This window comes from Dermacentor albipictus, chromosome 1 (genome assembly GCF_038994185.2).
Source record: "Dermacentor albipictus isolate Rhodes 1998 colony chromosome 1, USDA_Dalb.pri_finalv2, whole genome shotgun sequence".
NCBI lineage: Eukaryota > Metazoa > Arthropoda > Arachnida > Ixodida > Ixodidae > Dermacentor > Dermacentor albipictus.
In genome coordinates this window covers 287,350,940-287,376,243 of record NC_091821.1, presented here as the reverse complement: position 1 = coordinate 287,376,243, position 25,304 = coordinate 287,350,940, and the positions used below count along the sequence as shown (strand labels likewise).

The window sequence follows — 25,304 nt, the reverse complement described above, 5'->3', positions numbered from 1 at the left end:
TGAATCACCGGGATGCGGCCTGATTAGCCTCCAGAGTAGTGGCTGAGCTCTCTTCCGCTGAGTGCTACATCGCCACGGCAGATGCTCACAGGCCTGCAACGAGTTGGTTACATGGGACCTTTACTTCCGTAACTTCTTGTTCTCATGCTTGGTGGACTGCTACCCAGTTAGCCCTGGCGCAGCAACCACGCATACTTGATCGGTCTTGTGGTGAACATTTGCCCTTAAGTGTTGTGACTGTCGCACAGTGCTGTATCTTGGGTTAATAAACCCTTGTTTGTTGGCAATCTGACTCCAGAGACTTCTCTGCACATTTGTGCATTGCAGAGTGGAGGAGCGTCATGCCCTTTCCTGACCATCGCTCGTAGAGTGAACCTTGTGCAAACCCATCCCTACACAAGATTGCAACAGAATATGCTTTCATGAAGGTTGCTGTGGTTTCAATGGATGTGTGCGTTAATAAATCCATGAAAGATCACACACTGTATAGCAAGTGGCCAATAAATGGCAGTCACACTTTCATGCCAAGCTGAAGTGCGCATCACTAGACGAACTAGCTAAGTGACTAGTCGAGGTTCGGACCACCATTCCATATGCGGTGGTTGTGAAACCATTCAAGAAATGCATGGCACAGAGGACAACATGGTGTAAACAGTCGACAGTGACAAGGAGCTCTCTGACTGTGATGATGATTGGAATTGTGAATACATTTCTATTTCTTATTTTCATTAATGACCTGACACACCACATTTCTGTTCCAATAAGACTATTCGCTGACGACTGTGTTGTTTATAATAATATAGAATCTTCCAGTGACCAAATTAAATTGCAATGCAACCTTGATAACATTATGAAATGGTGTTCTGACTGGCAAATGGTTATAAATCCAACTAGATCAGTAAGCATGTCTATTACAAGAAAAAAGAAGATCCTGCAATTTCCTTATAGTATACATGGCAACAAGCTTAAAAAGGTAGAGGAGCACAAATATTTGGAGTTATTATTTAGAAGTGACTTAAGCTGGAATAGGCATGTAGAGGAAGTAAGTAAGAAGGCGAATAATGCGCTTTGGAGCCTAAGACGAAATTTACACACAGCAACCTCTGAAGTTAAAGGCTTGGCCTATAGAACACTGGTCAGACCAAGCACTGAATATGCGAAAGTTGTCTGGGATCCTTACAAAGAGAAAAACTGTAAGAAACTGGAAAGGATTCAGAGGTTAGCTTCTCTATTCATTCATCATCAACAAATATGGTCGACTTCACTCCCCTTCAAAACTATGTCAGCTTGCAAATCTTCCCAAATTAGAATTAAGGACTAAGTATTACAGGCTGAAGTTCCTGTTCCTTATTATTCATAATGAAATAAAAATGAATAGGACGAACTATTTTGCAATTTCTACTAATGAATCTTCTAGACATTGCCACAGCATGTATATTCCCCTTCCGGTAACCCATAATGACACATTTAAATATAGCTTCTTTCCCAGAATGATAAAAGAGTGGAACATGCTTCCCGATTTCGTAGTTCAGTCTACCTCTTTAAATAGTTTTCTGAGTAATTTGCATGCAATTATTTATTCCGAGAGCATGGTGCGTTAATTATCTTACTTTCTGAATCATCTGATTTTATTATTTTGTTATTATCTGTATATGTTGTTCTTATTATACATACCTCAAGGTACATTGATTGGTTTCTTCTGCTTGCTCTATTACAATGTATATGCAATGTAATTTGTTTTTTGTACGTTGTACTCAGATGTATTGTACACCCTAGGGCGCCTGAATCAGATGTGTTGACATTGCTTGTTTTATTATTTTTTCTCCATTCCTGTAGTGGCCCTAAAGAAAGGGCTGACAGTATCAATAAAGAAGGAAAGAAAGAAGAATTGTGAATACATTTCCCTTCTGTGAAGTCAAATTTTGTATGTCTCATTCTTTCCGATTGCAAATGTGGGGGGCATGCTATATTTTTCTTTTGTAAATTACATACGTTTCCATTCAGGTGCACTTTATTTTGTTAATTTGGACCAGTGAAAAATTGGTGGCGCATTAGATAAGGAAGAATGCGAGAAACAAGTAAATACGGTAATTGTGGAAAAGCACAACTAAATTAATTACCATAAAACAGGAATGCCATTAGCAAACTATTTGAGCAAACAAATGTGTGTTTTTACTCCTTCAGTGACACGATAAAATTCATACTTCCAGAACACTGGACTTCTGGACTAGGAATTTCTTTCTGTAGGGAGCTGTTTCACCAAACTTGCCTTCGTAGCTGAACTATAACCCCGAGTGCCAAGAAGCTGCCGAGCCCATTACAGCAGGGGTTTGATGAAAGCATGTGGTCCTTTCAAGGCTAACTACTTGCCTTCTCAAATCACCACATTAAGTGCGAACTTTTCAACTTCTGAAGGCAGGAAAACCATTTTTAACCATTTCTCAGCAGCTGCCCTCAAAGTCAAAATGTACACCAAGTAAATCCCAATAATTAGTAAATAGAACAAAGATGTGTTGTCTGTTGTCTCAAACTCCTAGTCATATTAATTAACTCTCCTACTAGCTTTCTATGTGGTATCTAGCGGCACTTACAGGAAAATTATATTTAAAAAAATAAGGTCTTTAGAGAAGCAGCGCTAACATGCAACAAAGAAATCCCCCATGCAATTACAAAATGGTTGAGCTCTGCCTCATATGTGGGAGTTGCCTGGATTGGATCCCCAGCGCCACCAGGAACCCACCGGTTTTTCCATGGAAGAAGGAAACAAAGTAGGAGAGGCCCTGACGTCACATTTTTCAAGACGAAAGTGCAGCCATGTTGGTGTGCCATCTGCCTTTGCACCTCCAATTAGCTCACCGGAGAAGTCTGTAGATAGGTCTGAGCTCTGAACTTGCGTGCTACGAGCCGCTGGAAGTGTGTGCTGCTGATGCATGTCAGAACAAAGCCTACGAAACTTCTGTAAGAGTTTTAGTGAAGCAGATGCACTCCTGTGTTTTTCATGGCACGCTGAAGAAGATGACAAAGATCTGCACTGCGATTGCTTGAGCGTCTCTGTTGCTGGCTGACACTCACACCCACAGACCCAAAACACAACTTTCAAGTTTACACACCACACTCCAAAGTCAGCTTGTCTTGCGGAACAGAATGTGCTGCGAGATAGACACAGGCCGAAAAATCTCACTTTTCAGAGGCAGAGAGCAGCATCGAGAGCTTTCGGAGTGCAGTTGCTATGGCAGTGTTGATGTTTGGCAGACCAGCCCTAGTGCTCCTTTGTGAAAAAGACCTTGTGACTTCCACCACACTTTCTTGAACTTATCCAGGCTAGCTGGGGCTTCTCCTATGTTTTCTTTCCTCCACTGGTTTTTCTAATGGCAGAGATGGTGCTCTGCTGTTTGTAGGGGGACTCATCTGGAAAGGAGATTTGCAAAGGATTGCTGCCGGTTTTATTCTGGCAATTTCTCATCAGGTGGTTGTCCTTCCCAAGTGTTAAGGTCCCATTTAGGTCAAGCACCTGGCCAGGAACGCGTTTGTACCTATTTTACCAGTAGGTACCCAGCGGCAGCTCTCGTCTACCTCCCGTCACCGCGGCGGATGCTATAATAGAAAGCCATCCGTGGTTGGGCAAGTGATACCCAGAGGCCACACGGAGTCTATAGGGCCCCTTTTGGAGATGCAAAAAACCCACAAGTAGCTGAGCACCAGATCGGCGGTCATCTCTACTTATTAGGAAAACTGATGGGTTCCCAGTGGTATCAGGATTCGAACCCAGTACCTCCCACATACGAGGCAGATGCTCTACCTCTAGGTCACTGCTTCAATGTGTGTGTGTGTGTTGGGCGGGAGAGGGGGGGGGGGGAATGATAAACTTGGGAAGGAATTTCACATAAACATTGTCTGAAACCATGCTTCAAATATAATTGGAAAATTTTCTTCTAGTTTTATGGTTCAAATTGTAACATGCTCAACTATGGCCTGTCAACAGTGGTGTGCACAGCTTTGAAATCGCACTGCAATAAATATTTGCATGTAACCTGCACTCTGTCTTTAATAAGATTGTTTTGTGTGAGTTATGCAGACATAAAGTGCAATCACAAGTATCTCGTGTTCTGGCTTTCCCAGGAGAGCTCTGTCACAGCAGTGTTGAGCTAGTACTGGTCAAACTTCCTATGCATTCTGTAGACTGCCTTAATCGATGGTACACCTATGCCCTTGCCCTAACCTGCCTGAACCACATTTAACCCCAGCTGTGCTGGCTGTGGCTAACTGCTGCTAACAAGAGGACAAACACTGACAGGACTGTGTAAATAGCAGCGACCTGGCAGAGTGAGCACTGTAGTCAGAGCCAGGTGAAGCACCACGTCGGTCTGCATCCACCAGGAGCTTGTCAGCTGGCCCCAGTTGCTGCTGCAGGGGTGGTAGGCTGCGGCCAGGGTGCAAACCCTGGTAAGGTGATGAACTGGCAGCCTCCTTGGTTGATTCCACCTGAGCCGCTGTGTGCACATCACCCATCATCAGTCCTTATGTTAAAAACATTTGAGCCTTTCTTTACTGTATCCACTTAGTATATTTAACAAGAACATTTAAAATTTTGATGTTCCCAAACAAGTTAGATGAACCAGCACAAATCTTGCTCAGTGCAACCAACGAGCATCCCATTCTAATGGTATAGGCTTCCTGCTCCATACACATCAGCAGGAAGTGGCAAGAAATGCATCTATATTGCCTTAACCGATCACTTCATTACCCTGTTAGCAAACAGTATTCCTTCATAAAAGAATTCCAAGGCAAATGTCAGTCTGACCTGTGTGCACCTCCTGCAACAGTATGCACGGTGCCACACTATATTTGAAGTCTTGCAGATGACACTCAACAAGGTCATGCTTGCCAACACAGCAGGCCACAAGATGCATGAAAGCTTCCCGAGCTCTGAAAATATTTCTAAATTGCCATACTAGCCACTTCAAGGCATGTTTCAGGCACCTCATATTAATACGATTTCCCCATCTGCAATCAGGTTGGTTCAATAATCCATGCTGTCAAATTGGGCAAGTATGATTCGTGACATGGTGCCACCATGGTTATAGTTGGCACTTAACAGGTGTACTTGGGACACATTGGGCCCACTTTGCTCGCTCACCATGTAGTTCTCCAGCGAACCAATAAGGCCATCACCCAATACAGATAATGCTTTATGACGATCTCTAAGCACTTATTCAATGAAAACATGTTATGCCAAGATGAATATCTCAGATATGACGTTTTAGTATTTGCTCTGAAATTTCAGCTATGACTGTCAGAGTACTTGTGAACCGGTTACTTTTATTTGTGGCCAATGTTTATTATACATGGCAATCACATGAATGCCTTTTCTGGCATTTGCTATGGATGCTTTCTTTGCTTTAATCTTGACCTTCTTGGGGTGGCTGCAGGTGTGACCCAGAGCAACTTGAAATTTTGTGAGCCAGTTTGACAGCTCTCACGTGGATGCTTTCCTTCCTGCAGAGGTGTAAAGATTATCTTGAATGCACCACACTGTCCTCTTGCAAGGGACAACACATTCATTACTGCAAGCATGCTGAAGCATCAACGACACTGCTGTTCTCGCACTGCAATGCAAGTGTTCTACTGGAAGGCCTAGCCTACAGTCTACACCTTTATAACTGTGCTCTAGGTGAGGACAGTGTGAGTGTTGATGACTGGTTTACTCACAACAATGCAGGATATGTGAAGTCCTGAATTTTTGACAGAGCACCCACACACAATTGAATATGAATGGCAAAAGAAAAGTTCGAACCCATTACGCCATATCGATGTCAAACTGGAGCACTTCACAACGCAGACATTAATGAAGCATCAGTGAATATGAATGTCTAGGGAGAAACGCAACAAACATGTTAGTGCATATGTGTCAGGAAAGCTTGTTGGTACGGTTGGCACTTGCTGCAACACCTAAAAAGACAAACATAAGAAACTAATCTCCAATTGAAACACAAGAATATATGTGTCAATTGTGCAGCCTTCCTTTCTTGTGTAGTATGCTTCCACTAATTTATGTAGACTTTGATCCCTGCTTTTGACAAGTACCTTTAGCTCATGAAAATGCAGCTTACACAAGTGTTCATCGTAACGTGCATGCAAGTCTGTTGCTTGACCTTTATATTTAGAGCATGTTTCCCAGCTTATTCATTCGGGCAACTGTCTGTGTGAAGTAGGATACACAAAATAAAAAACATTTGTTTCCAGTGCACGGTAAGCATATTTATGGTTTTTAGGCAATTCTTGTAAAAAAAACTTGAGGCCCCAAATGAAATTCCTACTTACCAATGAATTTCATTCAAATTGCTTCAGCTGTTGTTAATGTGAGTATTTGTTGTGTTTCAAATGAAAGGGGCCATTTGAAAAGTGCTGTCCTCTACCTTAATGTGTGCAGCACGCACACATCAGAGCATTGAAAAAGCTTCCCTAAACAGAGCAGCATTCATGACAGGGTCTAACGTTTCCTTTGACATGAAAGTGACTTGTGGTGAGTTTGTGCATTTAAGGAACACTAAAGGCAAATATTAAGTCAACGTGGACCATTAAAATACCCTTCCAGAATCCTCGCAGCATTTTCTTTCGTGCCAAGAAAACATTTAGTTTAAGAGAAAATTGCGTCTGAAGGCTCCGCACACCTTTAGCGCAATTCAAGTCACCTGCCCCTGTCTAAGATAGTGGTGACATTGCATATGCCATCAATGGCCTTACCAATGTTCTCAGACACACTTCAGATTCACAGCTTCCAATGCACGCCACTGGCTGGCATGGAACTACCAGCGCTGCAGTTGCATCGTCTGCTATGATGCATCTTTACCCCAACTGGCCCGCACTGCTTGTGCTTTGGTACATGTAGTTTAGCTACACAGTTTTCTGACAAACCTGCTACGTAAGAGAGACTTCACTGTGTGTCTTGCGGTCGTGCCTCTCTTCATGCACAGTGCTTCGTCTACCACATGACTGCTGCGACGGGTCATTTCACCCCCCTACCTTGAGCCATTTGCTAGTCAATGTGAATGTAGTCTAGCTACTAAAAATAATGTGGAAAAAAAAAAAAACCTGTACTGACCTCAAAAGACACGTGTAGCTGGTGCCTCGAAGCTGAAGCTGCACTGTGCAAATGAGCAGTTGTGCACGATGATTCTGCTTTGCAATCAACTTTTCAAAATTAGAAGCCCCACATTGCCCGACTAACTGTTTATTTTTTTTCCGGCAGCTTATTTTTAACATATGTGTAACAAACACGATGAGTGCCTATGTAGAAGCAGCAGTATTAAGAGTGAATGCTGTTTTCATAAAAAGATGTAGCTTCAATGTGATCTGCAAGAATAGGCAAGAACCGATTCCAAAACTGAATATTCATGTCAACAGTTTCATTTTCTTTTTGACGAACAAAATTAGCAACTAACATCATGACGTCTTTTATTTACTTGAGCAACCCTTTTTTCAAAGTAATTTTGCCATTTTTCTGGCGGGTTGTGCGCTTGTGCTCTGTAAATGATCACCTTATTGTTATGATTATTTTTTTTTAAGTGTGTGCACATGACCATATAAAACTTGATTAGGCATGTCAAGGTTTACAAATCATTGCATCCAAATGCAGGCACTTACAGATAATGTCTCTACATAGTTCCTCTAGCTTTACTGGGGTGTTCCAGAATAACTTGCAAAAAACAGGATTCGCTCAAATGTGACGGATAAATTTTAAATTCTGTACATGTTCAATAACGATGAAAATCTCAGGATGGTAATTAACAGCCTCATATCTTTGCGAAGAGGCTTACGGGGGTCGAGAACCATGTACATTTGAAGCTACAGGCATTTTCCTTCACCATATCTTGCCCATACATGTTTTTGGTGTCGCTTGAGGTTTGTGTTCGGGTATTGCTCAAACAAAGTTGCCTCTGCAGACAGAGGTAATGTTCACACACTTCTGTTAAGTACTGTGCACCAGAATGTTTGTTGTGCTCATATGATCTTATATGTCGTCGTTTTACTTTGGCTTGATGTTATGCACACCCATGCTTACTTTTCAAGCTGTCTGCTTCTCTAAGGATTATTTCAGTTACGCTTTTGGGGGTAGTACAGCCGCTAGAAATAGCATTTTGTGTATTTTGTTGTTGCCTTTCATGCTGCAGATTAGCTACTTCAGGGACAACAGTTCTCATAACTCTAAGGACGGCCATCTACGAGTTGCCTCATATGTAAAATGATCCACAGAGCGTGCTGCTCTACTAAATTCAAACTTTGCAACTATAGAAGGCAAACTCACAGTCATGCGCTTGTTGACCACAGCCAGTAGCACCTATTTCAAAGGCAAGCACAACAATATTCCAAGCACAATTGATTTGAACCTGAAGTGCATCAGTGCAAGCCTCTGCAAAAGTGCCTGTCGGCACTCTAGCTTGTTCTCTTGGTGAACTTCGTTATTGCATCCCATTTATTATCTTTGAGATGTGTTCATGAAGACCGGGAAAAATTAGGTCAAGGAATAGCACTGGGAACCAGCGTCCATATTTCCGGGAAGAATCAATATATCTTCATTTTCAAGACTAACATCTTAAAATATGGATCATCGTCCTCAACATGACGTTCACACACATCGGACTTATCTGTGAGGCATCCTTCCCTTCGATGCAGCATGTGTTTCCATATACGAAACTCTCTGCCATCGTCGCAGTGCGAAAAAAATAGTGGGTACCTGCATCAGCATGCATCTGGCCGCTGGAGCAGCCGTGGGCAAATCAGGACCAGACAAGAAACTTCTTCCTGTTATGTTATGTTAAAGAATCTAAACGCTTCTGTGCAATACTTTTCAGCGGGCAAAACCACCCAACGTGACACACTACACCAACATCATGACAGTACAACGAGAGACAATAGAGCACCATCGAAATCAATACAGAAGTAACAAAAGACATGAATGCAGCACAACTAGTACGCGCAACCATCTCCTGAGTGGAGCTGTGAAACCGAAGTACAGTTGAAACGACTTGTAACAATACCGGTTTTAACAATATATCGGTTATAACAATGAGAAGCTGCTGCACCGTCGACTTCAGTATGTTTTTCACGGTCAAATAACCCACTTACTACAAAGACCCGATGCCGCATTATCGGTTATAATGATGAAGTCTGGCTGCTGGGTGTCCGAGCTGAAAGGTAATGAAATGTGAAATCCTTGAAGAGAATAAAAGAAAAAGAGAAATTCGAGCCACTGCACGATGGGCCGCTGCTCCAACAGCCGCCGCATGCTCATTTTCCAGCAATCTCAACGCGGTTCTCTGCCGTTGCCCTTCCACCCCTCCGAACACGAATGGGCGGCACCCATAGCTCTGCGCTGACCTACCCTTTGAAACATGAATAGACCGCGCCAACTGCACCACAAGCAGATTGCTCGCATGTTGCTCGCTGGCTCCTCATTCAGCACAGTTCTGCAAACAGCTTAATCACTCGCATTCATCTTTGTTGGTTGCATCGAAGTCGTTCCTGGCCATGCGGTTTCTCAGCTTCTTAGCTATTATCAGCAATGCACAACGTTGCTGGTGAAAAGAAAGTACACGGCCATAGATTTGGAAACAAAGTGCTTCTAACCAATGAGAAAATCGTCGCGAACGTGCTTGCATCAGATAGCAATGCCAACAACGCCAGCGATGATGCGGTGGGGCAGCCTGCCTCAATGTTGTTCTCACAGGAGGCCCGACAGATGATTCAGGCCCTTCGGGGCTTCGTTTTTGCGAGGGACCTTCCGCTGCCCTACTTAGATGCCTAGGAGAAGGATGTCAGCAAACTTTGTGTAAAGTATGCATGACTGACGGACATAGGCTTTTCTCGTGCAAGTCAGTGAGAAGTATGCAGCGAGATGCTCGTGGTGGTCTCTTCTAAGTGTTTCTTCTGGATTTCTCAAGCCGACAGGCTGCCGCGGCATCCTTCTTACAATTTTAAAAGGCAGGCCCCTTTTGGGGCCACCAAAGCGATGCCTCAGCGGTGCTCGCATATCGCTTGCCACCCACGACACCTCTTTGCAGTTGTTATGGCAGTGCCATTCTTTAACGCTGACAGCCGTGGCTTGTTACACACGATCAAAGGGCCCAGGAAACAGTTAACCAAGTGAACACAATCACTAGCCAGGTGAAGGAAGGTAGTGGGGAGGGACACTGGCCTCCACACCTATATAGTATTCTCACATCAGCTCTGCCATATTTTGACTTTTGCATGCAACCCAATTATAACAATTGTCGGTTATAACAATGGAATTTTCATGGCACTTGAATAGTGTTACAAGTGGGTTCAACTGTATCTCTAAGAATGTTGGCCCTCACTGCCGTTGGTGAGTAAAATGACACCCAACAGACAGCGCTACAGTTTCTTGCGCAAAACGCAAACGTGCAGCCATAGAGAAACTGAGCCAAGACAGAGTGTTGGGTTTGCCGCAGCAGCTGCTTTTGGTGAAGTGGCGTGGATCGTTTGGTCATCCCGTGACATCACATGGACGTGGGATTCTCTGATACTTGTAGTTTGTATTAGTTCTGCGAGCCAGCAAAGCCTGCGCAGCACTATGCAATAATCAAACTACTGAAATGCAAAACAGCGGGCGGCACAGAGTTGAGTGAAAATGAAACCTTTCGACCACCCGTGTGCATGGAGGGGCTGTAGTCAAGGGCACACCCCCCCTCCCTTACCCTCCTGCCTTGCGTGTGATGGAGGATGATGCACTCCCTCCCCACTTTCCTCCCTTACACGCTCAAAATCGAGCCACGACCCTTCTCGGCTCACTTTTGCAAGCTTTCACTCGCATGCAAGACATACGATGCGTGGGCACAATGTTATCGCACTTGGACTTTATACTGAACATCACGGCGACGGCGGAAATGCACCTGCAGTGTCTATATAATTGCTATCGCAATAAAATATTGCTGGATGAATGCACACACAATGTAAAAAAACCATGGAAAAAGCAACACCACGGTGAAAACCATGTTTACTTATTTTATATTACTGTATATGAAAAATAATAAACATGGTTTTCACTAGTACTTGTTTAGTAGTGCATGTTTTCTTGTGCCTAAATTGCAGTGTTTTACTTTATATTGAAGATGGACCAACCAGCCCTCACCAAGATGTTGGTGAATATGTGCTGTTATACAGGTTGTCCTTTCGACACAGTTTCTCAAGGACCTTGGAGGCACAATTTGTGTGGCAACGCATTTAACACTATGCTGACAAGATAATGGACAACCATGTGTCTTTACGAGACTGTTCAGTTTCTTATACTGCAGCTTGTTATTACACACATGCATGCACACACACAGCAATATGTACGAAGGGACACAGAACAAGCCAAAATATTTAATGAACAATGTCCTTCCTCAATATTTCTCTAAGCCATATCTTATGCTCCATAAACTGACATCAGTTTCACGTCATTAAATTATATTTGATTTAATCTTAATGTTCTTTATTTTATCTTTTACATACTCATTCCAGCCACTCCAGTTCCTCCGTCATGCCTTTGCCCTGAACTGATGAATAAATGGTTTATTTTTTCTGGAAAAAAAAAAAACAATCTGTATATGATTTGATTTTCTACATTTTACACTGTTACTTGAGACTATTTTGTTCAAACTTATTTGAGAAGGAAATGACAATTTGCACACCACTAGCACATGGCAGTGACCTGCATGGCAGCATGCACGGCACAACTTTCTTAGCTGGTGGCAGCTTCATGCAGCTTCTCTTTGGATGAATGATGTAATGAACAATCTCTGCCGTTCTCTGACAATCTCTGACAAGCTCTGGAAGTTATCACATTCCTGTCTTTTTGTCAGCCTTGTCTGGTATTAGCCAAGACAAGTTTGAAGAGCTCAACTCATCTTAGCTATGAACCCACTAAGTTGAATACTATTCTGATGTTGTCTGGTATTGTTTGCTTTTTTTTATGTTTTCCTCAAAGGTAGAACAAATGGAATTAAGACAATGGCACGAAAAGCAGCAGTTATTCTGATTGTCAAAAAGTTTTGTACACTGCCTGTTATGCTCATCTTGTGTCTTGTGATGTTGATTTTGTCTTACCCAACCCTCTGAGGGGGGACACAGCACTGAAAATGGTCAATTTAGTCAAATTTTCTTCTTTCCTTTTTTTCACGATTCTCGGCTGCTCCTTTTTAGCGTGGGGAAATATCAGACAGAAAATTGCATTTTCCTAGTGTGCTACCGCCTATAATTGGGTACAAAATTGGAACTTGGGGAATCTATCACTTCACTTTATTTCCTTAAGGACCCCACAAGGGGGTGTTACATAAGGGGTGGGTTGTAGAGAGATGTTACAAATGCCACAGGTTGTTAACAAGACAGGTACATGGATACACGTGATGGACAGGTAATTGAATCAATGTCGTGGGGAATGCCATTCCATTCTGAAGCTGCGCGGCAAAAAAAGTGATGCAGAAAAAGTTGTGGTGCCAGAATGAGGTCAGGTGACTTGAAGTGGATGGCCCGTGTGGGGGGAAGTGCGCACGGTAGGAGCGATGTAAGGTGGACGGCTGAAAGAACTGTGATAAAACTTGTGGTCGGGTGATAGTGTGGCGATCCTGTGGCAAGACGAAAGAGTGGGCAGACCAGATTCATTTTTAAGGGATGACACGCTGATATCGTATGAATATGAATGAATCAAGAGAGCAGCATGATTTTGCACTACTTCGATAGCATTGATCAAATAAACTTGGCGAGGGCTCCAGATGGGTGATGCATAGTCAAGTTTGGGCCGAATTAGCGATCGGTAAGCCAAAAGTCTTACATGGTAGGGTGAGTGACACAGATGACATTTTAGAAATCCTCATGATCGGTTAGCCAATGAAATTATATTCGCGACATGCGTGCGCCAGGAAAGCTCAGGGGTTAGTGCTACACCAAGGTATTTAAAGGATTCACTTGTTTCAACTGGTATGTTAGCAATTTTATAGGGAAATTGGAGCGGATTTTCGTAGCAATGGAAGGAAACTAATTTACATTTGTTAGGAAGAGACATTAGCCAGCGGTTACAGCAGTCGAACACTTTATTAAGGTCATTCTGTAGGGCTATTTGGCCAGATGTGTTAGTTATTTCGTGGTAGATAACACAGTTGTCAGCAAACATGCAGATGTTACATAATAAATTGTTAGGCAAGTCATTGGTATATATTAAAAATAAAAGCAAGCCGAGGACAGATCCCTGCAATCACTCTGTGAATTGCGTAATTTTTTCTGGTGCAACACCTCTGTCTTGGTACCATCGTAAAGAGGAGAGAGAAGAGGTTGAGATAGCCACAGTGTCATCTTTTGCCTTGCAAAACTAAAAGCAAAGAAAGTAAAAGAAAGGAGGAAGAACTAGCGTTGCAATCAGTTACTGCTGCGACATGCACAGTGGAAGCACTCCGATTGCCTGACATGAATTTGAATTGCTGATGCACGTTTCGTGCGCATATTGAGCATTTCGTGTGCACCTTGAGCATTTCTGGCTCAAGGATACTCGGGAATGATTACTTGTCTTCTGCTACAAGTGTGTGTTGGGGGTGTGCATTTTACGAGACGCGATTGCTACATGTAACATTCACCTCAGTAACGAACCTGTTGGAAGAAGACACCTTTAGTTCAAACCAATCAGAATCACTGGAGGGCATACAAGTTGACACTGCAGCTTGAAAAGCAAGACCATTTCTCACCGCTACCCTACCTAAAGACAGCTCAGGAACGCTTTTCAAGTTGGTTCTTCATTTAAACAGATGCCGAAAGCAGCATCTTCGTGCACAAAGTGACCACCACGTTTGTTACTATAAATACCGCTTCTAGTTGCTAAGCATTGCATACCTGCCAACATGCGAGCATGCCAACCTGGAGGGCAGCATGCATTCTCAAGAACTGTGGCCTGAGCACACACCTTTTGTGGCAAACATACACAATTTAGATGCAGTAGCGAAACTTGGCATAGTAGAGATTAACAAGTAAAACATTGTCTTTAAATCGCACTAACTTTTTTAGTGACTTTATAGTTGCCAATTTCGCCTGAATCAGGAACTATAGACCAGAATTTGCAGTGCTTCCAAGGGGCAGCCACCTTTTGACGGGGACTGCGGAGACTGGCAGAAAGAACAAAAGAGCAACTAGAGTAATGCTCAGCTTGATCTCAATGCATGCTAACCACCAGTGTTCTATGGCAAAGAAGTCCGACACGGCTGTGGACGATACGAAGGACGCTGACAAGAAGACACAACAGCGTAGGCTTAACCAGTCACACCAGGAACAGCATCTAGCCCGAGCCCCACTTCAGTAGCACTGGCGATCCAACTGCGGAGCTCTGCACGGCACACTTCTTCTTCCTTACAACTCCCCCCCTCGCTGGAGACAGAGCCGCACAGGAGGCCTAAGGCGTCATGAGGACGAAGGGCTCGTGATACGGCTTGAGCCGATCTACGTGCACAGTTTCGCAGCCTCAGTGACGCAGGTCCGTAGGAGGTGTCAGAGGTTCGATGACGTAGTTCACCGAAGAAGTTTGCTGTAGAATCCGGTAGGGTCCATAGTATCGGGATACAAACTTGGAGGAGACAGAGGCACCCACAACCAAACGAGAGCGTCAGGCGAAAACTGGTGGTGGGGGCGCCCGTCGTCATGACGAAATTTCTGTAGCGCTTGTTCTTGCGTTGTAAGGGAGCGAGCTAGTTGCCAACATTCTTCTGCATACCGGGCGGCTTCGGAAACCGGTGTACCCTCTGATAAGGCGGGACGGTAAGGAAGAATGGTGTCAATGGGAAATGATGGTTCGCGGCCATATAGAAGAAAGAAGGGAGAAAAGCCCGTCGTTGACTGGGGTGCCGTATTGTAGGCGCAAGTGACATAAGGAAGGATGAGGTCCCAGTTGGTGTGGTTAGAGGCGACATACATCGAAAGCATGTCGCCAAGAGTTCGGTTAAAGCGCTCTGTCAACCCGTTTGTTTGAGGGTGATATGCGGTGGTACAGCGATGAATAACGCGGCATTCAGCGAGAAGTTCTTGAATGACATCGGCGAGAAAGACGCGGCCTCGGTCGCTCAGGAGTTCGCGGGGAGCGCCGTGAAGTAGAACAAAGCGTTGAAGGAGGCAGGAGGCAACATCACGATCCATCGTGGCTGGCAGAGCGGCCATTTCTGCATACCTCGTGAGCTGGTCTATAGCTACAATGACCCAGCGATTGCCAGCAGCTGTGTGTGGCAGAGGTCTGTATAGGTCCATCCCAACCCAGTCAAAGGGCCACGAAGGGCATGGCAAAGGTTGCATTGGTCCAGGAGGGCGGCAACGATCAGGCTTGCGGCGTTGACATTCTGTGCAAGAGCGAATGTACTTTTGCACAAACGTGAACATACCGCGCCAATAAAACCTATGACGCAGCCTGGTGCAGGTCTTGAAGAGACCAGCGTGTGCGCACTGAGGGTCGGCATGTAAAGCGGCACATACATCAGTGCGGAGCTGCCAGGGTATTTACAAGCAGCCATTTGCGACCGTCAGAACTGTAGTTATGGTGATAGACGATTCCGACGCGGATGGCGAAGTGCGAAGCCTGTCGGCGTAACGCTCAGGATGGTGGGCGTGCAGGTGAATCAGAGATGTAATCTATCAAAGATAAAATCCAGGAGTCCTTGCGCTGCTCTAAAGCCATGTTGACAGAAGCGAATGGGAGAAGTGGGTCGTCTAGGACGGAAGACACTGACAATGTTGGCGTGGACAGGCAAGCGCGAAAGAACATCGGCATCAGCCTGTTTCTTGCCTGAGCGGTAGACAATCCGGATATCATACTCTTGGAGCCCCAGTGCCCACCAGGCTAGGCAGCCGCAAGGATCCATGAGAGATGACAACCAGCAAAGTGCATGGTGATCAGTAATGACATCGAAGGACCGGCCGTACAGGTACGGACGAAATTTTGTGATAGCCCAGATGATCGCTAGACATTCTTTCTCTGTGACTGAATAGTTCACTTGAGCTTTCGTGAGAGTGCGGCTCGCGTAAGCAACAACATATTCTTGGCAGCCGGGCTTTCGCTGGGTGAGCACGGTGCGAAGACCAACATCGTTAGCATCCGTATGGATTTCCGTGGGAGCAGTTGGATCGAAATGGCGAAGTATCGGCGGTGTTGTGAGCAGGCGATGTAGCGTCGCGAAGGCATCATCGCAAGCCGGGGACCACGCGGAAAGATTGGAGTCACCCCGAAGAAGCTGTGTCAGAGGTGCCATAATCAAAGCGAAATTTCGAATGAAGCGGCGGAAGTACGAGCAGAGGCTAATGAAACTGCACAAGACTTTTAGACGTTGGCCTCAGGAATTCTTTAACAGCACAGAGCTTAGCGGCATCAGGGAGAACGCCGTCCTTCGACACGACATGTCCGAGTATCGTCAGCTTGCATGCCCCAAAGTGACATTTTTTCAGGTTTAGTTGGAGGCCAGCGTCACTGATGCAGCATAAAACCTGCTCCAAGCGATGAAAGTGAGTAGGAAAATCTGGTGCGAACACTACTACATCATCCAAATAACCCAAGCACGTGTTCCATTTGAGGCCTCGAAGAAGAGCGTCCATCATCTGCTCAAAAGTCGGGGGCAAGTTGCAAAGTCCGAATGGCATCACACGAAATTCGTATAAGCCATCTGGTGTGATGAAAGCAGTTTTAGGCTTATCATCTGTAGCCATAGGCACCTGCCAATAACCAGAGGGTAGATCGAGGGAGGAAAAGAACTCTGCACCTTGTAAGCAGTCTAGGGCATCGTCAATCCGCGGCAATAGATAAACATCCTTTCTGGTTATTTTGTTTAGGTGACAATAATCCACGCAGAAGCAGATCGAGCCATCCTTCTTTTTAACTAAAACAACTGGCAATTCCGATGGGCTGTCAGATGGTTCAATGACACCATGCTTTAGCATGTCACCTACTTGCTCATCAATGACGCATTGTTCTGTCAGCGGTATGCGGTATGGTCGCTGCCGTAGTGGTGAGTGAGAACCAGTGTCAATCCGGTGACATACAGTCGTCATGCGGCCCAGAGAAGTCGTATGGCTGTCAAATGCAGGGCGAAATTTGTCGAGGAGACGGAGAAGGTCATGGTGTTGCGTGGGGTTTAAGGCGTTGCTGATGACGTGGCTGAAAACGTCTTCAGGCAATGTGGCAGTTACGGGATTACAGTAGAGGGTGTAGACCTCTGACGGTCCAATAGGAAGTTCCAATGTGGTAATAATATCGTAAGGCTCCACAGTGCCGAGAGATTCACCGCGAAGCAACGTAATCGGGAATGGGAAGTGGTTGTGTACAGGAATGCACGTCGCACCAGCTTGAAAGCCAAGCAGTGCAGTAGGGAGTGGTGAGAGGTAGCGATGAATGAAAGCAGTGGAAGGTGTGAAAAGTACGGTAGAGTTGGAGGCAACGAAACAGGATACAGGTGCCAAAACAGATGCATGCAGGGGTATTTGGATGTTGTCAGTGAGGGAAAACTTGGTGCAGGAAAGCAAAACGTCATCAGATATGGCATTACCAAGCAAAGAGAAGGTGACCTCTGCACGGGAGCAATCAATGACAGCTTGGTAACGGGAGAGAAAGTCCCAACCTAAAATAATATCGTGGGAACAGTGGGGAAGAATGATGAACTCAACTGCGTAGAGCACTCTTTGAATTTCAAGTCTGGCGATGCACGCAGCCACTGGCTGGATGTGCTGTGTTGTGGCTGTGCGGAGTAAAGGACCAAAGAAAGGCGTCGTGACTTTTCGTATTGAGCGGCATAGTTTTTCGGCAATCGCAGATATGGCGGCACCTGTATCACTGAGGGCAAGCACAGAGACACCTTCAACAGCGACATCAATAACGTTGGGCGGCGAAAGAAGAGGGCTTGAGCGTTGCGACGATGACGCAGTTTTTGCCTCGGGAACTGCGCCACTTAGTTTCCCGTGTCAGCAGTAGAGGGACGTCGACGCATCGGGGAGAGCAAGCGAGGAGGAGGAGGAGGACGGCGGTTGGAAACTGGGCGAGGACATGCAACATGTCTGGGAATACCGCACGAATAGCAGACGGGCCGATTGTCTGCTGGGCGCCAGGGATTAATTACTTGATGGGCGGGAGGTCGTGGGGGCGTGGAGGTAAAAACGGTTAGGCATCGGAGGCGGAACCCGGAAGGTCGGCGGTCGTGGTCATGTGACGGCGTCGGCGTAAGTCAATGGGGCGGTGAGTTGAGGCACCCACTCTAGAGGAAGGACCTCAGACACTTGTTCTTCTATAACGTGTCGTAGGGTCGGACTAAGGGACGAACTTGACTCCGGCGGGTTGGAGATGAGGGAGAGCTGGCGAGCAACTTCTTCCCGGACGAAAGCCTTGATCAGCGAGAGGAGGGTGGGATCTTGTAAAGGAAAGGTCAAGCCGGACAACGATTCCTGATGAGGAACAGGACAGCGGGTGAGGATGCGTTGATGGCGGAGCTCATCATAGCTTTGGCACAGTTCAATAACTTGGGCAACAGTAGAGGGGCTTTTTGAAATGAGCGTCTGAAGCACATCCTCATTGATGCCCTTCATTATATTCTCGATTTTATTGCCGTCAGTCATGGATGCACCAAAGCGTTTCCAGAGATCGATGACATCTTCGATGTAGCTGGTAAAGGTCTCAACAGGCTGCTGAGAGCGCGACTGCAGATGCTGTTCGGCACGAAGCTTTTGCAGCAGGGCGGCCGAAGACCTCGCTGAACTTTGTCTTGAACACTGTCCAGCTTGGGACTTCGCTTTTGTGGTTCCGAAACCACAAGTGGGCAATTCCGGTGAGGTAAACAGGGACGGTGGTCAATGTCGTGATGTCCTCCCATTTGTTGTTCAGACTGACGTGTTCGTGTGATGAGAGCCAGTCATCAACGTTGTGGTCGTCAGTGCCGCTGAAGATGGGAGCATCCCGCTGCCGGAGTATGCCAGGGCATACAGAGGACTGGCGAGCAGGTGGTGGCAAGCTCGTGGCGCTTTTGGTGGTCATGATGGCAGGGAGAGTCCGGCTGCGCAATTCCAGGATTACAGGAGACCCAGCAAACCTCCACCAATCATGGCAAAGAAGTCTGACACAGCTGTGGACGACATGAAGGACGCCGACAGGAAGACACAACAGTGTAGGCTTAACCAGTCACACCAGGAACAGCATCTAGCCCGAGCCCCACTTCAGTAGCACTGGCGATCCAGCTGCGGAGCTCTGCTCGGCGCACTTCTTCTTCCTTACAGTTCACTCACCATGGCTTTGTTGTCAGCTGGCAGGTCATCAAATTGGCAGCCCATTCCACAGACAGCTGATGACTTGGGGTCATGAGTAATCCTTTGACGGTCAATGACGTAAATATATGGCGCCACGAACAAGTCCGAAAATAGTCGATGCCATATATTTACGGCGCCGTCTGTACATTTAAAAAGCGCACCAATTTCCTAACTTTTTTTTTCTGTCATGTGCTGCCACTATGTGGGGATACAGGGAATTTTATTTTATTTTTTTTTTGCACCCCCCTCTCTTGGTTTTTGTTGCATGATTTGTTTTAGCGCTAGTTTGCTACCGCGCATCTATATACTACTGCTCGCACATTGGTGCGCGCATGTGCAGCCGGCCGTTTGGATTTTGTTTCGCGGGCGGTTTCGGCTTTTTGTGCTTGCAAAAGTGATGGCTATCTCGTTACTAATCACTCAAAAGGCGACCACTTGTTTCTTGCTCGTTTAGTGCTCACAGGGGTGTGCATAGGAAGGATGCCGCCGTGCATGCATTTCCGTCTCTCTTTTTTTTTTTTAAGACTCGCGAAAACTAATTGCCCTAGCTGGTTGGCAATAAGATGAAGATTAGCGGAAGTTTGTTACACGTGTTGCTTTTTTTGATGGGCACACCACCAAACAGTTTTCTTGAGTGCCCGCACCTACGCAGTTCGATTACGCTATGGACGTACGTATTAGTGTAAGAGCAGAAGCATTTGAGACTTGCGAAATAGTCTCTGTGGGGATGTTCAAAGCCTTGCTATGTCCATAAAAATGCATCAAATTTCTAATTCTGATAAGTTTATCTCCTGTTATATTGTTGTTATTAATGAATCCTCAACTCATCAACTCAACTACGACATTCGGGAGCGAGAAACTTGGGCCGTACCTTTTTCACGAACTAATCATGGTAAGGACAGACTACCGTACCGCATATCGGTATTACTGAACAATCTTGAAAAAGAAAACATAGATCTTAGGACTGTTTCACGTAGAATTCTGAAGGAATATTTCATTAGCCGTGCGACTGCATGTGATTAGAGTATGTTGTATTTTCATTTTCCTTTTGTTGGTTGTAACTTAAGTATAGAATTGTTTTTGTATTTGTCTTGTATGTGAAAGTGCTTTTATATATTGTTATGTAATTGGAAAAATGTATTGTTTCACCACGTTACATAAATCTGTATTTTTCTGTTAAGAGAAGGCATGTATTGCTGGTTCAAAAAAAAAAAATGTTGGTTATAGTGTGTTTTCAAAAACGCATGTTATCATTCCCTTAGACATGTTCTTGAAGATATATTTTATGTACCCGTGTATTGTTGCGTAAAAAGTGTTCCCAAACTGTCTGCTGCCAAATATTGTAGGGGCAGGGGCCTTTGTCAAGCCGCTTAATATAGCGGCTTTTTTGCTCCTGTCCTAGCATTTGTACATGTAATGTTGAATGCTGAAATAAAGGAATGGAATGGAATGGAATGGTGCATATATACCAATGCAAAATATTTTTTCTATTACGGTCACCCTAGAAAAATTACAGTAAATTTTTTTCGAAATAAGTCCCTAAGAAGAATTGCAATCTGCAATAAAAAAAATTGACCCTGGGCGGTGGCATAGGCGAAAAAAATCGACCCTCAAAGGGTTAAGTGTGCTTGCTCTAACCAGGTGTGCAAGAGTAACAAGTTCTGGTCTATACTGAATAAACTTGCTCAAAGCAAGTACCCCATTGCATCTTGCACAGCCACAAGAGGGTGGTGCAAGTACTATCACAATCTTTTTGCATGCATTTTTTTGCTGCCTTGCTCCATCCCATCTTTCAACACCTTTAAAACTTTTTTGAAAACAGAATTTATTTTTCGTAACACATAATGCAGCATTTGTAAAATCTGTAAAAGAGCCCAAATTCGTAAAGTTAATGAAAAAATTGGGAGAGTTTGCAGGTATAACAATGAGATGAAGGTGTGCTGGGTTGCCATGTTGATGCTGTCTAAATGCACTTTCTGGTTTCTTTTTGCTGTTTAGGACAAAAAAAAAAAGGATTAGATCACATTACTGTCAAATTTTATCGAAAGCTGACAACCTGAATATGATCAAACCATTTTCATGCAGTTATGCATGCATGCAACTTCATATCTGGGATTAATATATTACACCGTTGCTTCCAAGTTAATTTTGTAAATATTCGAATGTGCAATACATCATATTTCAGTGTGCTGTCATGTTGTATGCCTGTTATAAGAACAGCCTCCAACAATTCCCTGGCAAACATGCCACTTCTTTTGCCTAGTTTCCAAACAAAGCGTGCCGTGGCGATGCATGGTGCCTGGTAAACGCACACGGTTATCACATGGCACCACAATGTTCTGGCAGGCATGCATGGGGCATGTCTGCATAATGTGTGGGCATTATTCTGTGCTCCTGCATGCCCTGTGATCCTCCTCTCTTCCTATGCAAGCAGCCAGTCAACAAACTTACAAATAAACAAAACAAATGCTTTCTGAGCATACATGTGCTTGTAGTCCACCATTTTCTAGAGCCTGAGCTGGACTTGAGCAGTTGCGTGTCAACCATGGCGCATAGAGTGCCCAACTGTATTGGTGCTTCTTGTAGGGCTATTAGATAGGGGGCGCAAATTAAGACATACACAGACAATGCAGACAGGACAAGTTCCAAGAAAGGGCACTCATCCTGTCTACATTGTCTGTGTACATCTTAATTTGCTCCCCTTGTCTAATAACCAAGTGTATTGCTTCTGGCATGACCATATCCCAAAATTATTGGCATCCAAAATGGGGCCCTACAAACGTAGAAGTGTTAACAGTGATACATCTCTATATTCTGAGGAATGTGGTTGTTGCACATGGTTGCACATGGTTGTTGTTGGAATGTGGTTGTTGCACCAGGTGTGACACCTGGTCGAGACAGCTCTAGGAAACAATGGATAACAACCACATGTACACTCAGAAAGCACCGATAGTGTCACGTGGCTGAACGACAAGGTGAACACGATGACAAGGTGGTTCCGTTTTGCTCAGAGCCATTCAATCCGATTCTCTATACTTTTGTTTCACAAGCTCTTTGCAGCGCTATGGAAGGTAGGGGCCTCTTAGCCAATCAGGACTGCAGGAGCACATCAAATAGTCCGTCACATATTTGAGCAGTTTAGGAATAAATTTAAAACATTAATAAAAAAAATTTTAAACAGTTAGGGGTGAGAATTTTAAAGTATAGAGAGCACTTTCAATCAGTCGCGAAATTGATAGCAATGACCTGCACGAACACAGCTCTTCGGAGGCCTGTTACAAGGTGGTGATGCACCGTCTTTCGGCAACATGGCATCGCCCGATTCGGTTGTGTCCCCTGTGTGCCGTCCATCGAATGTGTGCTGTTTCCCCAAGCTGGCGAAGCAGATAGCTTTAAATCTGGGCCTCTTCGATTTTCGCTGTTCTGGCAGCCCGCTGGTAGCCAGACGGCAGCCAGCTAGTTCCGGTTCTGACAGGAAGTCACGTGGGCTGGGATCCCAAGACAACCCGAACCTGCCCGAAGTTTGCAAAATCGAACGCCGGTACAGCTGGCCAAATGTAAACATGCTACCAGCATGGCAACGCCCGTCAAGGCCGACGCGCGCTCGGCGTAGTCGGCCCATTTATGCGTTGCCACCTTGAAAAATGTATAGTTGCATTCAGGAATACGATCGCTTTCGCGCGACTCGTCGCAGGACGCGTACTGGGCTAACCTCGCCTTGCGCAGCGCAACAGATGGCCTCCGACGCGGCAGATGACAAGACGCGAAATCGTGATTGTATACTCGAAAGCGATAGCTGGAAGATCCCTGTTCGCAGCGATCACGTCGCCCACCGGCGACATTGATGAGTTGGCGCTGTATCATCACAAGACATGAGAAAGCAGGTTATCGGGTACGTCTCATACGCATAAAATTTCGCGCCGACCTGCTTGAGCTTCGATTTCAGAAAGTTTGTTGTGGCTGATGGTGCTTCTCATTTAAGGAGCTGGATGCGGCTGGCGCGTGAAAATGCACGTCGCCTGTGACCAGCGAAACGTTTCACACAAAAAACAACATTGGTCACAATCATGAGAGCAATAAGCCAATGTACGTGTGTCTAAATGTACCGAGTGCAATCAGTGTATTCTTAGATCAACGGCCTGCATTTCGAACACATATCGGTTTCGAGCTGCCACCTAAGCATACGACGGAGAGACGGAGCGAACACGGGCTAACTGCAAAGCCTTCGCTAACTGCAGAGAAAGGAGAGATATACATACGCGAAATATGTGAAAAGGAACGCCACCAGAGAAAGACGAAACCAAGATGTACCGCAATGTGTGAATGAGCGTCTACAACTTGCGTGGAACACGATGCAGATAACATGCACGCATGAGAGGGCGGCGTGCTGTTCACCGCCGCGAAGAAGCAATCAGGGCACACACACACACAAAAGCTTCAAACGGTTCACCACGGCTCGTATCACACCGCTTCGCGATGCGGAACGGAGCGTTAGCACCTAAAAAGATAACGCTAGAAGTAAGGAAATCCGGAGATGACCGTATACAGTTGGCTGAGCGAGATAAAGTTAAGTCCTCAAGCGCCCGCGTTGAAATCCGTGAAGTCCCCGTAAAGATGGCGGCGAGCGCCCATCGCCTCTTTTAGTCGTCTGCTAGCCAGAGAACTTCCAGAGAGCAGCCAGACCAAAATCGTCCTGGCAGGTTCTGGCAGCCCGCGGGTAGCCAGAACCGTCCAGCGCGAGCAAAACGAACGCCCGGTGGAAGTGCGTCGCGCGGTGGGCGGAGCAACCCGAGAAAAACGAAGACGCTCTGGCTGGCTCTGGCAGCCCGCGGGTAGCCAGAAGTGGAAAATCGAAGAAGCCCGCTCTTGAAGGGCTCTGCATCGAGTGCGGAGGCATCGACTCGATGCCACACGGGCACAAGAGCTAACGTGTGAAGTACAGTTTGGGCTGTACAACATGCATGGTTTCAGGCCAAAGCTGTTGACATGAAGGCGCCGTCCGGAAGTAACATCTCGCACGTAACATCACCAATACATTCCAGAACCTTGTACGGTCCGAAAGAGTGGCTTAACAGTTTTTCAGACAAGCCTGGATATCAAATAGGGGTCCACACCCAGACTTGGTCGCTGGGGTGACAGGTGACGTCTCGACAGCAGCGGTTGTAATGTCGTGGATCAGCATCTTGTAGGCAACAAATGTTTACGCGAGCCAGTTGGCAGGCTTCTTCAGCATGTTGAGTGTATTGCTCGGTGTCTGGAGCAAGTTCATTGTTTTTGTCACATGGAAGGATAGTGTCAAACATGGTTTGCATATTGCATTCCGTAAACAAGATGGAGAGGCAAAAATCGTGTTGTTTCCTGCATTGCCATATCGTAGGCAAATGTGATGTATGGAAGAATCTCGTATAAAGTATTGTGCTGCACGTCTACGTACATTGACAGCATGTCTGCTATAGTTTTCTTTAACCTCTCCGTCAGTCCATTCATGTGTGGATGGTAGGCTGTTGTTTTTCGATGACCTGTGCAGCACAGTCTGAAAATTTCCTCCCTCATTTGTGCTGTAAAGAACGTTCCCCTGTCCGTGATCGCACACGACGAGCCGCCATGCTACAGGACGATGTGGTGTACAAAGAACTTCGTGACAAATAGCTCAAGCTGCTATTCTAATGGAGTACTGATGCTACAAAATTTAGCTGGAAGCCCTTTAGCTATGCGTGCATGTGAGAAAGCCATTTTTTGATCTCAATAAAACATGGGAGAACGTTGAGTCTTGCAGTAAGTTGTTTCAAAAGTGAAGCTTTTCTTTGCGAACCGTGCCGGGTTTCGCGACTTTGGCTGCAGCCTGGTTGTTCTTTTTCTGAATAGGCCAACCAATCACAGCTAAGTATGTGTGCCGCTGGGTTCCTTGAATCACCACCAGACGGCACTCACCTCCACGCACCCAAGAGAGAAGTTTGCAAATGGCCAAGCAAGAAGTGTGAATATGATGAGCTTCTAAGTGT

General features: G+C 45.5%; 1 protein-coding gene across 6 annotated transcripts in view; it reads right to left on the bottom strand.

Moving 5' to 3' along the window:
* The window catches only part of LOC139054438 (WW domain-containing adapter protein with coiled-coil-like), a 436,373-nt gene that overhangs the window by 90,761 nt on the left and 320,308 nt on the right, over positions 1-25,304 (bottom strand). For 5 of the 6 annotated variants that reach the window (XM_070531403.1, XM_070531406.1, XM_070531400.1 and 2 more), the window contains one exon: positions 4,313-4,490. In XM_070531403.1, the coding sequence (XP_070387504.1) occupies positions 4,313-4,490 (178 nt within the window). The remainder of the gene's footprint in view (positions 1-4,312; positions 4,491-25,304) is intronic. The other variant, XM_070531402.1, reaches the window with a different exon arrangement.